The sequence below is a fragment of the Festucalex cinctus genome, chromosome 6 (assembly GCF_051991245.1).
Source record: "Festucalex cinctus isolate MCC-2025b chromosome 6, RoL_Fcin_1.0, whole genome shotgun sequence".
In the NCBI taxonomy this organism is placed as follows: Eukaryota; Metazoa; Chordata; class Actinopteri; order Syngnathiformes; family Syngnathidae; genus Festucalex; species Festucalex cinctus.
This window is the reverse complement of record NC_135416.1, coordinates 18,680,071-18,699,123: the sequence shown is the minus strand read 5'-3', so window position 1 is coordinate 18,699,123 and position 19,053 is coordinate 18,680,071. Positions and strand designations below refer to the sequence as shown.

The 19,053-nt window shown below is 39.4% G+C and overlaps 1 protein-coding gene across 1 annotated transcript in view; it reads left to right on the top strand.

Annotated features, from left to right (window-relative positions):
- The window catches only part of gnav1 (guanine nucleotide binding protein (G protein) alpha v1), a 37,891-nt gene that overhangs the window by 3,966 nt on the left and 14,872 nt on the right, over positions 1-19,053 (top strand). The window contains exons 2-5 of the mRNA XM_077524237.1: positions 3,398-3,489; positions 9,542-9,634; positions 10,037-10,197; positions 15,002-15,130. Of these exons, the coding sequence (XP_077380363.1) occupies positions 3,398-3,489; positions 9,542-9,634; positions 10,037-10,197; positions 15,002-15,130 (475 nt within the window). The remainder of the gene's footprint in view (positions 1-3,397; positions 3,490-9,541; positions 9,635-10,036; positions 10,198-15,001; positions 15,131-19,053) is intronic.

The window sequence follows — 19,053 nt, the reverse complement described above, 5'->3', positions numbered from 1 at the left end:
GTGGTGGTCCCCCTTTTTAAGAAGGGGGACCGGAGGGTGTGTTCCAACTACAGAGGGATCACACTCCTCAGCCTTCCTGGTAAGGTCTATTCAGGGGTGCTGGAGAGGAGGGTCCGTCGGGAGGTCGAATCTCGGATTCAGGAGGAGCAGTGTGGTTTTCGTCCTGGCCGTGGAACAGTGGACCAGCTCTACACCCTCCGCAGGATCCTCGAGGGTGCGTGGGAGTTCGCTCAACCAGTCCACATGTGTTTTGTGGATTTGGAGAAGGCGTTCGACCGTGTCCCTCGGGGAGTTCTGTGGGGGGTGCTTCGGGAGTACGGGGTGCCAGACCCCTTGATACGGGCTGTTCGGTCCCTGTACGACCGTTGCCAGAGTTTGGTCCGCATTGCCGGCAGTAAGTCGGATTCGTTTCCGGTGAGGGTTGGACTCCGCCAAGGTTGCCCTTTGTCACCGATTCTGTTCATAACTTTTATGGACAGAATTTCTAGGCGCAGCCGAGGCGTGGAGGGGTTCCGGTTTGGTGGCCTCAACATTGCATCTCTGCTCTTTGCAGATGATGTGGTGCTGTTGGCTTCTACAGGCCGGGGCCTTCAGCTCTCACTGGAGCGGTTCGCAGCCGAGTGTGAAGCGGCTGGGATGAGGATCAGCACCTCCAAATCCGAGACCATGGTCCTCAGTCGGAAAAGGGTGGAGTGTCGTCTTCAGGTCGGGGATGAGATCCTGCCCCAAGTGGAGGAGTTCAAGTATCTTGGGGTCTTGTTCACGAGTGAGGGTAGGATGGAGCGGGAGATCGACAGGCGGATCGGTGCAGCGTCTGCAGTGATGCGGACTCTGTATCGGTCCGTCGTGGTGAAGAAAGAGCTGAGCCAAAAGGCAAAGCTCTCGATTTACCGGTCGATCTACGTTCCAACCCTCACCTATGGTCACGAGCTGTGGGTCGTGACCGAAAGAACGAGATCCCGGATACAAGCGGCCGAAATGAGTTTCCTCCGCAGGGTGTCCGGGCTCTCCCTTAGAGATAGGGTGAGAAGCTCGGTCATCCGGGAGGGACTCAGAGTCGAGCCGCTGCTCCTCCGCGTTGAGAGGAGCCAGCTGAGGTGGCTCGGGCATCTGGTTCGGATGCCTCCTGGACGCCTCCCTGGGGAGGTGTTCCGGGCATGTCCCACTGGCGGGAGACCCCGGGGACGACCCAGGACACGCTGGAGAGACTATGTCTCTCGGTTGGCCTGGGAACGCCTCGGGATCCCGCCGGAGGAGCTGGTTGAAGTGGCTGGGGAGAGGGAAGTCTGGGTTTCCCTCCTGAAGCTGCTGCCCCCGCGACCCGACCCCGGATAAGCGGAAGAAGATGGATGGATGGATGGATGAAACGTACCAAATTTTGACATACAGTTTTGTCTGCTTACACAAAGAAATGGAGACGAGCCCTGGTTTATCAACAACCTCTTTCGTGTTCAAAGGAACGTGTGTCATCAAAGAAAACATCCAGCTAGCGTTTGTGTCTCCCGTCAGTCTGGCCTCCCAGACATGCATACAATCCTCTCTCTTCTTGCACTGACTTAATCACAGTCCCAGATACCTAAGTTCAAAGTCTCAAAGGCAAATGCTGATCCCAATTTTTTTTTTTTTTTTTTTTTTTTGCAGAAAAAAAAATACAGATTAGATTACCAATTACTCCGCCAATTGTTTTAAAAATATTTATAATGCATAAAAGTCCCCTCCACCCCATTCCTAACTTTCACTATTAAGATTTACTCTGCTTTGAATGACAAGTCTATAATATGACCTTTTAAACAAATTTTGTGAAGTATACAAGGTTATTGTATAGATTTATGTGTTAATAATAAAACCATTCTTATTGCCGCACTGTATATGGTTGGAGTACATAATTGGGTTGGAACAATAGCAATCACAATTATTTGATTGAGATTGAAAATCATGATTAAAACAATTTGTGATTTCAAAACTTAGTATTGATTCAACTACGATAGCTGATGAACTATTTTAAAGTGTCATACTGTCATTGTAGCGTCATGCCCGTTCATACTTGCACTTTGTTTTTGTCAAGTAAAAATTTTGTTGCAACTATTATGTGAAATGCAAGCCTTTAGCATTTTTTTATTACTCATTTTTATTCTAAGCATTAACCTTTGCTTTTATATACTTTTATCTTGTTATTTTCACAGGTTTTGGGACTTACTGGGCTAACCTGGGTCCTCGGGGATTGTATTTCGTGCCATGTCATGTGGGAATGTGTGTTAAGACAACAAAACAATCCTTGGTTGTTTGCATCCTTGAATTTTGAGAAAAGAAATTCTTTGACTCCTTGAAATATCAACTTTAAATATAAATTGAAAGGACAATGTCAAAATAAAAATAAGAAGGTGAACTAAGAATAGAATATATTCAAATAATAGTAATTGAAAAAAACTTAAGAAGAAATACTGACTGTCCTGTGCGCTTTGGCCTCTTGGGGGCAGTGTGGTCCTGTGCATTCATGGCGTACACACTTAAAGTGAGTACAGAAGAAAGTTACGATTGTGTTCTATTAAAGTAACTAGTATTTCACACATTGGGAAGATTTTTTGCCTTTGCGTAGTGTTATCTTACTTTTTTTTCCATTTCTTCATCCGGGGTATCATTATTGTCTTTTCCAAAAGCAAAAATAGAGTCACTGTATTTTTGGTTCAAGTTAGTCAACTTCCAAGAACGATTAGTAAATACATCCTTAATCCTTTGCTTGTTCAGTTGTATTTGGCCCATAAACATTGCAAATAAAGAATTTCAAATTGTTCACTTTCAGAACCAACATTATCCAGCTCCCCCTACTTGGCGACACAAAATTCAAAAACGTCTCCATTAATCTGTTGAATAAAATAGCAACACCAGCGGAGAGATTCAATCCATGAGAAAAATATATGCTGTCTCCCTCTCGCTGAAATTTTTCATCACTGGATGAATATGTTTATTGTAAGAAAATTATATCTACATTACATCTCCTACAAAAAAGAGAAATTCTATTCTATCGCGCAGCCCCCTGACATTAATCGAGCAAAAACTTAGTTTGCTAAATACAATTTTTTTTTACATAAATCAGACTACAAAAAAGCTTATAAACAAAACAAAAATATATCAAGATAAATAGAACATACGCCTACACACTTGCTAGTTTCTAATGCTACACAAGCAAAATGGTGCATTCAGGGTACTTTCACAGGGTCGGAAACTTCGGTTTTCTTCTATTCTAACTTTTAAAGGGGAAAATAATAGCCCGATTGGCCAATTGTTTCGGCAGATGTTTGAAGGGCGGCCGATTAATCGGTCGGGCCCTACTTTTTAGTGTAGGGTCGATAAAAATGATCGAACAGAAATTGTACATGCACATTGTGATGCTCCGCAGGTGCAGCAGAAAGTGGTAAAAGCACTTTGGTCAAACAAATGAAGATCATCCACAGCAATGGATTTACCAGACAAGAACTCATCAGCTTCAAGGTGAGCAACACTCACTCAAACTTACAAGAACACATATCAGATTTTTATGATGTCTCTATCGCGTGTGTCTATATTCACTCAGTCAATTGACAGTCAATAAACAGTTATGAAAATGGAGAGTGTGAATTGTACAATATTAGAATTCACCAGAAGATGAAGTGATTATTTCCTGTACTGTATATCCATGCCTCTATTTTCTGTTGGTTGGGGAATTTAAACCTGTCTTTAACATCCAAGGCACCACTGTAAGGGGCAGAATAGTCATGATGATTTTAAAGGGCCATGACTGACAACAGTCCTTTCCATTTGCAGCATTGAGCCAAGAATGGAAACATGGAAACAGTCGTATTGTATTTTCCATCAACTCTTATCTTTATCCGCATGCCTCTCCTTTGCCCCCCTGCAGTATTTGATCCCTCTTCTGTCCCACCAGTCGTTTCCTATCTGCATTTCTATGTGTATCTTTCCACACTGGAAGAGACTAAAAGGCTTCGACACAGGCAGAGACTAATGGAGACTGAATTGACGTTTAACTAGCGTTTGAGTTTGGATTCATAAATGCACACCAGTCGTTGTAGTACATGAACTTTAAGATGGATATTGAGGACATAAAAAAAAATACGTGAATGACTTTCTGTAGACTTGTACATTATATCAAGCACAACATTTGTGCTCATTTGGATTTTTAAATCAGACACAACTCGATCAGGTCGTCAGCCCTTCGTTCGGATGTTAATGTTGCAAATGATGCGTTCGATGTAACCTGTTCTAATAATGTGTCCAAAGTGGGGGGTGAATAAACCAACATCTATTGAAGAGGGTGCGTATAATTTAGTCTACAACATGTACAAGCTTGCACTAATGCAGCTGTGAAAACCTGTTGTTGTTTGCACCGTCAGTTGGGTTTCGCTCTCATGTGAAACCATTTCTATTTTCTGCTATAAAATGGACACCTCACCTCAAATATGCACTTTTGACTTCTACCCCTACACACACCTTGTCTTGTGCACACACGCACACACAGTATCGCCTCTCTTTATTGGTCTCTTTGAGTGTTTGTTTGGTGCACCACTTGCAATCAGAGAAGTGGCTGGTCAGTTAGACGTAGTTTAAAGTACTACACACTAGCGATCTCGTTTGTGCCTTGAATCTCATTGATTATACTTCCCATCGGCTTTGAGTCACATTCGGGCACTGACATGTCTAACGTCAGGAGCAGGGGAGCAAGTGCACTGCACTGCTCCTCCTCTGATCCTTTATTCATAGCAAGTGGCAGCAGTGTGCTGTTTTTACTATCCACAAGCCGATGGACGAAGACTCCAGTACTTTACATACAGCATTGTGTAAACAAAGTGTGCATGCAAACGTGTTTTCGCACACTTGCAGTGAACTCTTGTGCCCTGCAAATACTAATTGTTTTTCATTTTTCTATTTGATTTGTTGAATATGCAATTGGACTTGCACTCTTGATGCCTAACTGTGAGATTTGCGGTTAGCAATTAAGCTTAAAAGACACATTTTGGTTTGGTTAAGTTAAAGATTGTTGGTGCAGCAGTCTGTGGTTAATAAAAATTAGGTTGTTTTCTTTGTTGTGTAGGTCACTCATGTTATGACACAATGCAACTGTTTATTTTGTGTATGAAAGACACTGAGCCAGACACCAAGCTTGAACAAGAACAATGGCTCATTGTGCCGGGATGGATTCAGAGAGTTGTTATAGGGCTGCTGACGCTGCTGTTGTTCCCCCTGCACTGTCGCATGCGCGCACGCACACACAAACTCACAGTGGAGACCAGTTGTCTTTTTACTCTACTTTCCTATCAAGGTTATTTGGCAAAAACAAGAATTCTGATTAGTTTACTGTGTGGTACGCTTGAGGCTTTTTTGTGTGAGAGATTCATATTCATGATAGTGCTTGGACTAGGGGTCACAAGTCTTTCCTTTCATTTGAGGCTGTTGATGTCAAAAGATATACTATTTAAGAATAATTAATCATGCAGGATGATAAAAAAAAAAAAAAGACTGATTAATGTGTGAACATGAAAGTATGGTAAGCATGAGCCACAGAGGGAGAAGCAGAGATGTAAAAGGTGGAAGGGGTCAGGAAGAAGAAAAACACAAGAACACATCCAAGGAATCCACGGCCTCTGCCAACACATTTCCGACTGATTTTTATCTGTCAGATGTGTTTTTGCTCATATTAGGGGCTTTTCCACTGCTGGAACTTTTGTAGAACTTTTCAGTTTACCTTTGTAAAATTCAGTTTGCGCGTTTTTCCACTAATAACAATTTCCAGGGTAATTCAATTCCCCAGGGGCCATCCAAGTACTATCTCAGGAGCAGGGTCTTGCTGAGCCAGGCAGGAACTTTGAGGGGGTGGGCTGTACTGACCAATGCTGATTGGTTGGCCAAATTTTGGGGGGTATTTTTTTACACCAGCTGGGCTCATCAAACTCATAGATTTTACCAAGGTAAACTGAAAAGTTCTCCAAAAGTTCCGGCGGTGGAAAACCCCCCATTATTTTGAATTAATTACCAAGAACTCAAAGACGCTGTGGAAACACAAATTATAAATTCCCTGCTGAACTTTTACAACCAAAAACTACCTTTACCCAGAACTAAAATATCCTGTGCTTGTTGGTGGAAAAGCAGCCAGCGTCGCTCTCCATAAACGCATAAAACTCCAAAGTTAGGCAAGGCAGCTTTTATCTAGTGCATTTCATACACTAAGTGTTTCACATAATTAACAGGATACCATTTCAGAGCATTGACAAATAAAAGAGTTAGACATTTAAAAGCAAAGTACAGAAATAAAAAGTTAGCTTACTAAAATTACTTGTTATCTGCAGAACAGCCTTTTTGCTGTTATTAACCACTTGGAGTCACTTGTCTGTAAAAACAGGACTTCTAGGATTCATATAAATCTATTACTAAAATCGCTTTTTACAGACTCAAAAACATAAGTGAAGGGTTTCATGCTCCAGGCAGACCAGGACAAGCTTGCATGCTTTTATCTCCAGTAGGCTATTGATTAGTTATTAGTATTGATTCGATTATTGTAACGGTCTTCCGACTGGACTCCCTCGAAAGAGCATCAAACAACAGAGATCATATTAGGACTACTCTAGTCCTAACGACTTTACACTGGGTTCTAGTCAGCTGTAGAGTAGATTGGAAAATTCTGCTACTACTCTATAAATCACTGAATGGTTTGGGTCCTGTATTCAAAAATAAATGCTGGATGTATGCAAATGAAATGTGCCTCAATCAACGCGTCTGGGCTTCTGTTCATGTGTGGTGGCGATTTTGTCAATTAGTGGAGACCAAGTTTCAAAGCAAACATTGTGAAGCACCATTTAGCTGTTATGCTGCACACAAATGGAATAAGTTGCCTTCAGAAGTGGCAGCCCCAAGTATAAAAGTCGATATTGAACTGAAATAGATACTAAATTTGTCTTCCCTAATTTCGTGGTGACAAACTTCTCTGGTCATTTTCATGCTCCTCTTTAACAGTTTTGCAGTCAGCTACATATTATGGCCCTACAGTGCCTGGTAAGATGAATTTTTATATCTAATTATTAATATTTAAAAATGAATGTGTTGTGTCGTATACCCTAACACAAACGCTATCAAAAAACAACCCACTCTTGGAAGTTGGACTCAATGAGCTTTTGAATACAACTCGTGTAGTGTCACACATGATGATGGTTCCCACTGTTGAACTTTGACGATCGTTCCCACTTCATTTGCATCCCAAAACACCCCAGCGTTGTCAACAAAGTTCTCGTAAAAGAGACTGATGCTGAAATGTGAAGTGGTGTCGCTTCAGGCACCAGTTTGATTGAGACTGAAACAATTCCCCATGTGGACACTGAAGAGAGCAGCCATCAGACTGTGATTGAATCGTAATGGAATGCAAAGCTTAGCGTTAGCTGGCAGGAGACTGACGGGTCAGGTGGGGGGGCTGTTTAACACGCACAAATGCGCACACACCTTTTTTCACTCTCTGTAGGAGCCTCTCTGTTGTTAAGTCATTTAAATAGCTTTTTTTCCTGAGCACTAAAGCAGAGTTGTGAGCTATTTAGTAAGTTATTGCTATTGTGTAACTAGTTTCATCTGCTCCCAAGTGGACATTTTACATTTGAGTTATCATGCCGCAAATTTAAACAGCGCATAATGTTTATCTACGCACTCACAATTTTTCTTTTTTATCCATAATCTGTAGATTTGTTATAGCGCTTATTGGATTTAGACTCGCTGCCTCTTCAGTTCAGTTCAGTTCTTTGTATTGCTGGTCAGTTTGTCAGTTTTGTTGTCATTAAGCCTGTGTTGTTGTTCAGCAAGAAAACGAAACTGGAAAACTGTTTCAGACAACTGTGTAATTACCAGTTCCGAAAACAGATCTGAAGTTCCGAGTAGTGTGTGGAATTGTGCTTACATTGACAAAAAGCTTGGTAGCGAGGGTCATGCGGGCCACCGGGAAATTCAGAAAACGTCACGTACGGTCAGGCTGAAGTGGTTGCACCCACCGGCTGCGCATACGAGCCAAGGGCGGCAGCAGAAGAGCACGTTTTCCCGGCTGCCCTTGACCAGGACAAGTATTGTCGCAACACCAAATGCAGTTACCAAGTATATCTTTAGTAAAGTAGTACTGCATGTACAAACTCTACATCTCTATTGCCACATGAACTCAGGAACACTTTAGAAAATCAATGTCAGTTAACGCAGTTTGGCGCTACATCTACAAATCCAAGTTAGAACAATACCCTGCAAATCAAAAGCCATATGCCAACAAGTTTAATTTGCACACTGCCATCAAACAACACGATTTTTTTTTTGCATTTTGCTTTCCTATTTGATTTTTTATTTTTTTTTGCTCCATATCCAAATCTGCTTTCAAGCATGTTGCCTATAGATCTCACAAAATGCAAGCAAAGCACTATCGTTTAGGGCTGGGTATCAATTCTAATTTCCTCAATTTATTCAGTTTCGATTCACAAGCGTTAAGTTGGTTTCGATTTTTTTTTTCCCGATTCAATTCACTCCGCTTCAATTCAATTGATATTTAACACATTCACTGCCATTGACGGTTATAGACGTCAAAGTTCCATTTTAACTGGGCTGGCAGTGAATGAGTTAATTAGGGAACATTGATTCTTCTTATGATCAAGGAGATGTTTAAAACCTCCATAAACAAATTACATTATTTAGTTTGATGAAAGTAACACATAATAATAATTTTTAAATAATTTTTTGGTGGGGTGGTTGAATATTCAGAAAAACAGGAAGAAAAATTACTCAGAAAAATGGGGGGAAATATTATTCAAAATAACAGAAAAAAATACTCAGAAAAAACATATATATATATTTTTTTTTTAACCTCTGAACTCGCTACTCGCTACTGGCGGACACTTTCCCACATACCTCAACAGAACGATATCACTTCCTGGCTCAGTTAAATTAATGTAAGTATACAAACATGTCAATCAATCGGCATGATTTTAGTAAGCCAACAGACAAGTTTCTACGGAAGCATTGCATGTCTGCAACAAGTCACTTGGAGTTCGGAGGTAAAATAAGTATTTTGAAAAACAGAAGCTGAGGCTGTGCTTTTCAAATGACTTTTTTTTTTTCTTTCTTTTTATTTTATTTTTTAAATAACCAATGTTTTTCTAGATACTTTTTCCCCCCTGTTTCTCTGAGTAATTTTTCTTTTTGTTTTTCTGGATAAATTATACCCCCTGAGCTACCCCCCTTTTTTTAATGACAGAAAAAAAATATTCTGTAAAAAAAAAAAAAAAAATACACACAAAGAAAACAAAGCTCAACAAAAAAATAGTGAGAAAAACAAATAGATTTCCCCCCCGAAGTGAATGCAATCTGCTTCCATGATTCTTCACCCCGAAAAAGTAAAACAATAAACATTAATTTGAACTATAATTTTAACTTTACTCTTTGCTCATCTGATTCAATTGATTGTGCAACCATTTGAAAGAGAATTTGTGATGTTTTTATTTTTACACTAATCCATTTGAAACGTGTGTTATGTCAGCCTGCAGTGTTTGACAACCTCCTGACCTCCATGAAGTTTGTTCTCCATGGCATGGGCATCCTCCGCATCAACCTGGCTAACAGCAGGAACAAGGTAGACGGACAGCTCCCGTTGTGTTTGCTGTCACTCCTTTTCCCTCACTTATTTCTTGTACTTGCGCCATACCGCCACTAAGGAGCAGCATTTCACTACTTTGACTGCCCCTGTCCTCCCTCTGGGCATTCAATTATATGTGTGACTGACAGTTTAAGTTTGCCAAAGGGTTTAATTGTTGGTTTAATTTGATTTTAAACTCCCATGTTAACATAATAGAGCTCATACACTTTCCACCTACTAATCACAATTGGGAGAATATGATGATCAAAGTACTTCCTCTGGAAATCGCCACCAGTATGCGTGCAAGTTCATCTGTCACATTTAGTCAAGTATGTCTCAAGAGCAGCCACCAGTCATTGTGTGTTGATGGATCCAAATTTTCTTTGTCTTTTCTTCCAGGTGCACGCGCACTCTGTGCTGTCGTGTGGTCGCTCGTTTGATGAAGATCAGCTGTTTTTTCCCTTCCTGAGCCACGCCCTGGCCTGTTTGTGGGCTGACCAGGGGGTGAGAGCTGCAGTGGCCCGGGGATATGAGTATGAGCTCAATGACTCAGCGCTGTAGTAAGTGCTCTCCTAGCATGCAAAACGCGCGCACACACTGTGTTGAAAAGACGCAGGGGTCTAATTAGTTGGAGTTTACGGCTGCTACGCAGCCATGTGCTCGCTGCCACTGGGTATTAAACTTACAGCGTAATGATAAACAAAAACTACAATCGCACCCAGCAGGGCATATGACGCCATATGCCAAGGACAAACAATCCTAAAAATGTCTGAAATATTACAATGCACCCATCAATATTGGCCCATTCCAGGCCTGTTGGTGGCAGTAATTACAAAATGAGTTCCACGCTCAACGATCTTTCTCAACCGCAGCTCTTCGCGGCTGAATCTGCTGGCTCACTGGCACACCTGGTTCTTTGTAGCTTTTAACTAATTCCTAACTCACCAGCAAATGCGGATCAAATCATGACCTCCTGCCTAAGATTCTGCATTTGTTGTGCATCCAAAGATATTTGACACCTTATACCGAATACTATACAATAAAGGCATCTTATCTGTAAACGTGCTTTGAATGTAATTCTAATTGTCCATGGCGGAAAATCGGAGCATGATGAGAACTCGAAATGAAAGGTAACTGTAGGGATGATGGCGCGTGTAATGCACAAGTACGTCAGAGCTGGGGGAGGCCGTCTGGTCTCATTCTCCACCCAGTGAGAGGCTGCAGCTATGCCGTTATCTACACCGACAAGCCCCACTGGTCCCCCACTGAGAGCCACCAGAGGGGTGGCACAAATACTCACGTTCTGTACGAAAGTACAAGTACAGATACTGTACTTGTGGAAAGTAAGACTCGTGTAAAAGTAGGAAAACCAATTCAACTCCTGTACCTAAGTAAAAGTAAAATACAGACTGTGAAATGTGCTTACGAACAAAAGTGAACACTCATATGCATTACCCACTTTGATAGTACAAAATTTTGCAATTTTATGAATTTTTTCATCGTGCTCATGCTCATACTGGGAGGAAAAAGGATGCTATATGTCCCATGTTGTCAACTCATTTGCTCCCAAAAACATATAAATATGTTCTATTTTAAATGTTTTAAGTGTCCAAAAGACGTATTTATACGTTTTTAATGTTTGTTTTGGGGGGGGTTTCCCCCCAATGCTAGAGCATACAGAAGGCATTGATGGAACTGAACTGCAAAGAACGCTTGAAGAAATGGTAGTTACACAAATGGCCAGCAGGTGGCAGCAGAGCAAAAAGATCAACCAGTGCCATGTTGAAAAGCTGTTTCCCGCAATTCTAAGCAAGCAGATTTGTGAATAATGATGAAACTTAGCTATATTCTAATGCTAATTGCTGCAAAATAGAAACAGATAGAAGTATACTTTTTTTTTTCCTGATGAAAGAAGAGACTTTAATCTTTCTTTTGGTGGCTTCCATGTTTTTATAGCAATAGAACACTATTGTGTGGGCCTTGCAAAATAAGTCAAAATCCAGTTAAACAGCCGGGAGTGAAGGGGATTGCTTCTGTGAAAATGGCTGGAAGTCAATGAGTTAAGAACTAGCTAATGTTGGCCTAACTTGTGTTTAAACTTGTTCACATAACTTTGCTAACTTTGTGAACTGTGTAACAAAAAAAATGCTAGTAGCTAATGTTAGCAATTGAAAAAAAATACACCATACTTGTTTTTTTTTGTTGTTGTTGTTTTTTTAGATTGGAAATATTTTTTTGAATATCAGAAGCAGGTGGTCTTCTGGCTGGCACAAGACACAACATATTCACCACTAATCATTCATGGAGCCGACAACATCGAACAATTCTTTAAATAGGGCAATACTTGGGAAATATCTGACTTTTTCAAATCTGTTGCCATCATCGTTAATGAGTTAGTAATCAAAATCTCAACCACAATACTTAAGCGGTCGTATTCAGGGGAGAAAAAGAAATGTTCTGAAGAACACTCATGGTCAACAAAACACACCTGCCCATCACACGCTCCAATGTGTGTCCTGTGAAAAAACTGGCTTCAACACTTGTCTCATGTCCACAATTCTGATACAAATATACTGATTATCTGAAATTGCAAAGCTCCGTCAACTGTGTGAATCATGTGTACGACAAGCCTCAGTTAGTTCTGCATAAAAAGCTCAGGTGAATAAAAGCTGGCATGTAATGTGGCAGTTATGCGGCAAGATTGTGTCCGAAGGGGCTGTTTTCTACATGTGGCCTGCAATTGACTGTGATCAGGCCGGGGTCCGCTAAACTCCAACTCAAGCTTGATGCTAAACGGGTGAAATGTTCGAAAATGAATGAACGGATGGATCATGGGTAGTTTAATATTCAAGTGGGGTGTAAATGCACGTCATTGTGAGTCTGTGTCCCCGTGGCAAGGAGAATCAGCTTATATCATGTAAATGCCAACACTTCGTCTCTTTGATGACTCCCGTCATCAGCCAAGGCACAAATAATCATCAAATTCATCTTTATGCCTGAATCTTATTGCAGTCACACAGTTTAGAGTCTTTTAGGAGAAGTGCGTCAATGCTAAATATATTAACAAACGTCACTTGTAAATAATTTGTATTTTATTGCAGGAGGTGATCTCCAGCCACCCTACATAGTTAGTTTGAACTCGAATTTGCAGCATTATGAGGTCATATTTAGTGAAGTCAATGCGATTTCAATGAAAAATACTTCAACATTTTAATATAGAACCCAATGCAGTATTTGATGAGATAGTGATGAGACACTGTGATTTACTAAGAAGAATTAAAACAGAAAAAAATTGCTGCTATTTATTTATTTATTTATGTATTTATATATTTATTTAGAGTGAACATGGTACACATTTCATAATGTACCAAATAGTGTTCCTCGCTATAACGCAGTTCAGTTTTCGCGGTCTCGCTGTATTGTGGATTTTTTTTTAGTGCAATTTTGCATGTAATTTTTTTTTACAGTAATGTACTTATTATATAAAATTTGTGAAGGTTTTAACATTGAGAATGTTTAAATGAGAGAAATGTGAGAAAAAGTAAACGCCTCAATGAGAAAACTGTATAAACTGAATGGCAAGGGTTTTTAGAATTGAAACATTTATATAGTAAATGTAAAAAAAAAAAAAAAAATCAGTGGGAGTGATGTCATCTTTTGGTGCTTTTCTATTGGCTGCTGCTAGATGACGTCACTTCTGTGTGACATACTTTCAAACGTCATTATTCCGGTTGATATCAAAATAAATCTACTAAAAATCACACCAAAAACTAAACTAAACTAAAAGTTCTACCTCCTGATCTATTTTTGCTGATTTATGGAGACCACAAGTGAATTTGCCGCGACCCTTGTGAGGAATAAGCGGTCAAGAAAATGGATGGATGGATGGATGGACAAGTGAATTTGAGCGAAGTCCTGTAATAGGTGTGAAGGGCACCGCAAGCTGTTTAATGTTTGGTGGTGCTTGATTATTTAGTGCTTTATAGGTCACACAGAAGGATTTAAAATTCAATTAACAAGTAGCAAAATTCTTCTTATCAATTGACTTGACAATATACAAGGAAATCTTCATCTCAGAGAAACAAAATCAGCAACACATCGTTCCGTTTGTGCTGTGCAGCATCTTCCAAGAAGGAGTGTTGTGTTGTGTTGTGTTGTGTTTACTGAACAGCAGGATGCATCTTGCTGTCCAAGAAACTGATTCAGGATGACGAGTTGAGAATGTCACAGTCGGCCTTGCTACTTTTAGATCACGGGTGTCAAACTCATATTAACTCAGGGGCCACATGGAGGTAAATATATTATTAAGTGGGCCGAATCGGTAAAATAATGGTATATAACTTAAAGTCAATTGCGGCATTTATGCGCAAAATTTCGTGGACCAGCCCCAAATTACGGAGTTCAACTGTCATTATATTGTTTAAAAAAATAACACTAATGCAAATGAAACGTGGCAACATATTGCCTGTATGAGTTCTGGGCGTATTAAATCTACCTGTTTTGCATATATATAGTTCCCAGAATGCACTGTGTGGCACAGTTAATGAAGTTATAAGGACGTTAATGGGTTAGGGTTAGCTTAACCCCCCTAACCCTAACCCTGTCATATATGTATTTGTGTTACCAGTAATTGAATTTGTGTCATATTAACCTATTTATGTTGGTCTATGATTAAAAAAAAAACAAAAAAAAAACATAACTTTTAAGTTGTGTGTAAAATAATGGCTTCCAGGGCAATTCCGTGTACAAGTTACATTACCCATCTGAGGACTGCTTGTGAAATTACAAATTTATATATTTGCTTGTTATGGCTGGCTGATTAATTGGTCCGACGTTCCAATTTTTTTTTTTTTTTTTTTTTTTTTTTTATACTTTACAAAGTCGTCTCGCGGGCCGGATTAAACCCCTTTGCGGGCCTGATCCGGCCCGCGGGCCGTATGTTTGACACCCCTGTTTTAGATCTTGTAGTCTTGTGTGTGTGCGTGTTTACATCAGGATCGCGCTTCCGCAGGCGCACGGCACACTTGGTTGTGCTAATTGTCTTACTAGCGGCTCTGTGTTTGAAAGTTTGCCTCGGAATGTTATGATGGTAAACCACGTGTGAATATTCATCACGATGCGCCACTGCGCCCCCTGGGGCTTCAATCTTATCACTGCACATTCCACCTGCTGCTGAATCTAGTAATGGCCTTTTAATATGTACACATAAACACATTTGCAATTTATTCCGTGTTTTCACTTTGATCTCAAGTTTGTCTGCAAGTTATTCTTTTTTTTTTTTTTTTTTTTTTTTGTCCTCAGTTTCTGACCTTTTGCGCCACTTTTTCTCCCCCCACTCTCTCTATTGTTTGTTTGTTTTTTTAGTTTCTTTGAAAATATGAGCCGCATCTCGTCTCCGGACTACGTCCCCACAGAGATGGACGTTCTGCGTGTGCGACTGAGGACTACAGGCGTGATAGAGACCCAGTTCAAAGTCCAGCACCTCACTTTCAGGTAGACTGCTTATACTTATACTCTCTGTGACATATTGCAGCAATGTATGGACACCTTTCATCCAACGTTATTCCACTTTTTGAGCTGTGGCACTCTTATCTCCGTCTACAGCCCTGTGATAGGGTGCAGATGTAAGATGAAGTGTGTGGCGTCATTCATCAATAAGTCAATACGGCGACACACACATGCATACCGACATTAAGTCAAAGGCATCTCTGCGGTGGCCTTATCAGTATAGGAGCAGAGGGTGGATGTCACATCATCATATTCATCCCTGATCAATGGGCCAGTGTCACATAATACCTCCTTCTTCATCATCTCTCAATGGCTCAACTTATTTCCTCAAGCTTTGGATGGTCGTGACGGGATGACAGTTAATGCACTTGATGAACACCTCCGTCATAATTACAAGGTTAGGTATTAATACCGGTGCAAATGTCAGACCATTGAAGCGACCATGCAATAAAAACATAAATTCAATATCAAAACTAAAAACAGCACAAATATACATTCATTTATACATGCTGTTCAAGTTTGATATTTGATATTCAACATACATTTTTTAACAGACAGAAATGTAAAGGTCACAGACTGACAAAATAATCTTGAGGTACAAAGATATTGCAGCAATAGCTTGGTGGCGTGAAAAAGCCAAGAGACCGAATACCACGCCCATACAGCGTCCATAAAAAAAATAAATAAAAAAAAAAATAAAATAAAAAATTAAAAAAAAAATGCTCATTATGGGTTCAAGCTGCATTTTGTTACTCCAGGTTGTATACCACATATTTATCACTATTGTTTAATTCATCTGATACGTCACAATACTGTAGGCCTACTAAGAAAATAAATTCACCAGTAAAATTGAAAATTACATTACAAAAAAGATCAAATAAAAATGAATAATATTAAGGAAGAAGCATTTATATTATCTAGTCCTGCCCCATTCTTATAATCCCACAGTTGTGTACAAACATATAGGTTTACAGTACATGAATAAAAAAAAAAGAAAATGTTGCCTTGCTTTGCGGATTGCGTCATTTAACATAAGAAGAGCTCCTTATCTACTGTATGCCTCTATCTCTGAGGAAGTAGTCATCATACCTTAGAGATACAAACGACTCGCTAGTCGCAGTCAGGACAAAAAAAAACAAGAGAATGTTCTGCTGATGTAGTTTTCTTTACTTCAAAATGCTCCGTTCCGTGTGAGGTGACTTTTATGTAATTGAATGAGATGCAATGAAGATAATACACCTTTTGCTTGACTTTGATGTTGTCTTGCTGTTGCCGTTTGTGTTTGCCATTGTGGTGAAAGTACAGCACTTATTGGCACAAATTAAATCGTAGTGAAGACATCATGAAACCAGAGAATTTCAAATATTAGCATCTCTGTTTAGTTGTGTGGTTCATTTCTCAAAGGAGAACACAAGTTGAAATGTATTGTCGACACGTTAAAAGCTGAAAGCTGGGAAATGAAATCAGTTAATTTTGGTATACTCTAATCAAAGTTTTTCTGTGATGATTTCATTTTTTGTGTGTGGTCCTTTCTCAAGGTTTCATCTGTTTTTTCCCCCCTGAAATGGGATTTTGATTTTTTTCTTGCCCAGGTGTGGGTTTAGATTATTGGATGACAACTGTGGGCCTGTGGAAGCTCTTTGAGACTCTTCAGTGAGTAAGGACTATACATATCAAATATATTGACTTAACTGTTGTATTTCATATAGATTTACTATTTAGCTTTGATTATATTTTGTCTATAATTAATGTGATAACCATTATTTTTCATGAGCACATCATCTGTGACATGATCTGTGCTGAGGAAATAGGTAAACTCAGAAAACAGTTGAGCCGTGATTGGTTCTTAGTTGTTACCTATTTTATCAGTACAGGTGATGTCATCTTTAGTCGACAGCATGTCAGGAAAATGTGTTTGTAAAGGTATTAATTGTACATGAAAAATAATGAAGTTATCAAATTAACTCTGGACAAAATATTGACTTTTACTGCTGCAAATGACCCAATAAGTCAATAAAATGTGACATTTTGTGTCAACACTAGGTGGCTCTATACAATATGTATAACAAAATATTCATATGGATGTCTTAAGGCTGCCACAATTCATACACATATTATGAAGTTTAGGACTTTTTAAGTTCATCTGCGGTGGAGCAATAATCATTTTCGCTTTAGTGAAGAAGGAAATATGAAATACAAAATTTGATGCCCTGTCCCCGTATTAGTATTTCTAAATCTCAAGATTCACCTCTGACGTCCCAGGTCTTGAAATGGTACAGATGGAGTTTGAAGTAATTAGGATGAAATGTCTAGGACAAGGGTACAAAAGAATGACACCTGTAAATGTGCAAAAATGTACATTTAAAAAAATAAATAAAATAAATCATAGCTCACTTTCCATACATTTTAGATTTTAGCATCCGCTTCCTTTTTTTGTATATCTCAGGGTGCTACACATCCCTTCCAAGTTTCATAGTCCTTGGTCAAACGTTACCGGGAATGGGGTCCTTTAAACTTCTGTAAACGGTGCTACAGAACCGTTTTATGTCCTGTGCAAAGTTTGGTGAGTTTTCATACATATTTTGGCTGGATAAAATGTGGTTCATATTCTGCAAGAGGCTAATAACAGGTGAAAAGAATAATGCCTTTAATTACACAGCGTTCGGTTCCCAGGCCCTAATTAAATGCACGATAGCCACCATCTTTGTGTAGTTTATTTTTATGAATATAGAAACACATTTAGGAATGTGTACTGTATGTTTCGTAGAAACAGCACAACAGATGATGGGTGTTTTTTGTTTTTGTTTTTGTACAGTTTGGTTGAATGTTAATAATTAGCCGAACTGACTGCTAGTGTTATTGTGACTTACTCAACTCGAGAGACAGTGTTTCGAGGCAAGTATCAGAACCAAAAGAGAATTGGCCACCATCGCAGGTCTTTTGATGCATGCGGAAATACAACATTTATTTGTTTATTTACTTATTTATTTGTGTGTTTTATAACGAGAGCACAATGGATTAATGGGGTGTTTCAACTGTTTGTTGAATTGGACTGACTGATGTTAATTAGCTATGCTGATTGGTAGTGTTATTATTTGTGACACATCCGATAAGACATACACACAGTATTGCGAGGGATATGTATTACAACAAAATTGAATGATGTGCTCTCTGTTAAAATGTCTACCTGAGGACTACCTCGGCTGTGCAGCTTCCACAATATTAACTTGTCCCTCATCTCCACATCTCATATTGAGTGATCGTAATGAAACACATTAGGTCTGCTTTTCATAAGTATATAAACAATGTAGCCCGAGTCAGATTGTCAGCAGATTACTGAAGTCAACATCTAAATGCCGTTTGTTTGTCTCTGGGTGCTGCTGACTTATGGTTCTTTCTGTTATGTTTCTCTAATGTGTATCATGTTGAAGAACATTACCCAGCCTCCCAAAAAGCCACACTCTCTGTTTCTTACTTGGATAACCGTACACACTTTGTGTGCAGTTGATCCCTCACATAGATTTTTGAAAGTTTGAAAGTCCTTGGTGGACAAGCAGTGTGTCAAATTGATTTATTTTTTACATTCATTCTTTCGATGCTGAAAAAAACCTGCATTGATTTTACACATTAAATACAGGTTTCAAATATGTGGTCATGAGATTCAGTTTTTGAGTGAGCAGAAGATAACCCTAACCCCGCATGTGAATTATATGGCAAACAATAATATAGACCACAATTCTGTATACGCCATATAAAAAATATCTTGTCCCTAATTATCCTTACAGAAGAGTGTTTTTGTAAAATTTACGCAGCTTGTTTAGCTCCAATCACAAAACTTTTCTATAAAAAAAAAAGCTTTGAGATTTATTTGTTTTTCGCATCGTAGTTCACAAAATGCCTAAAGTGGC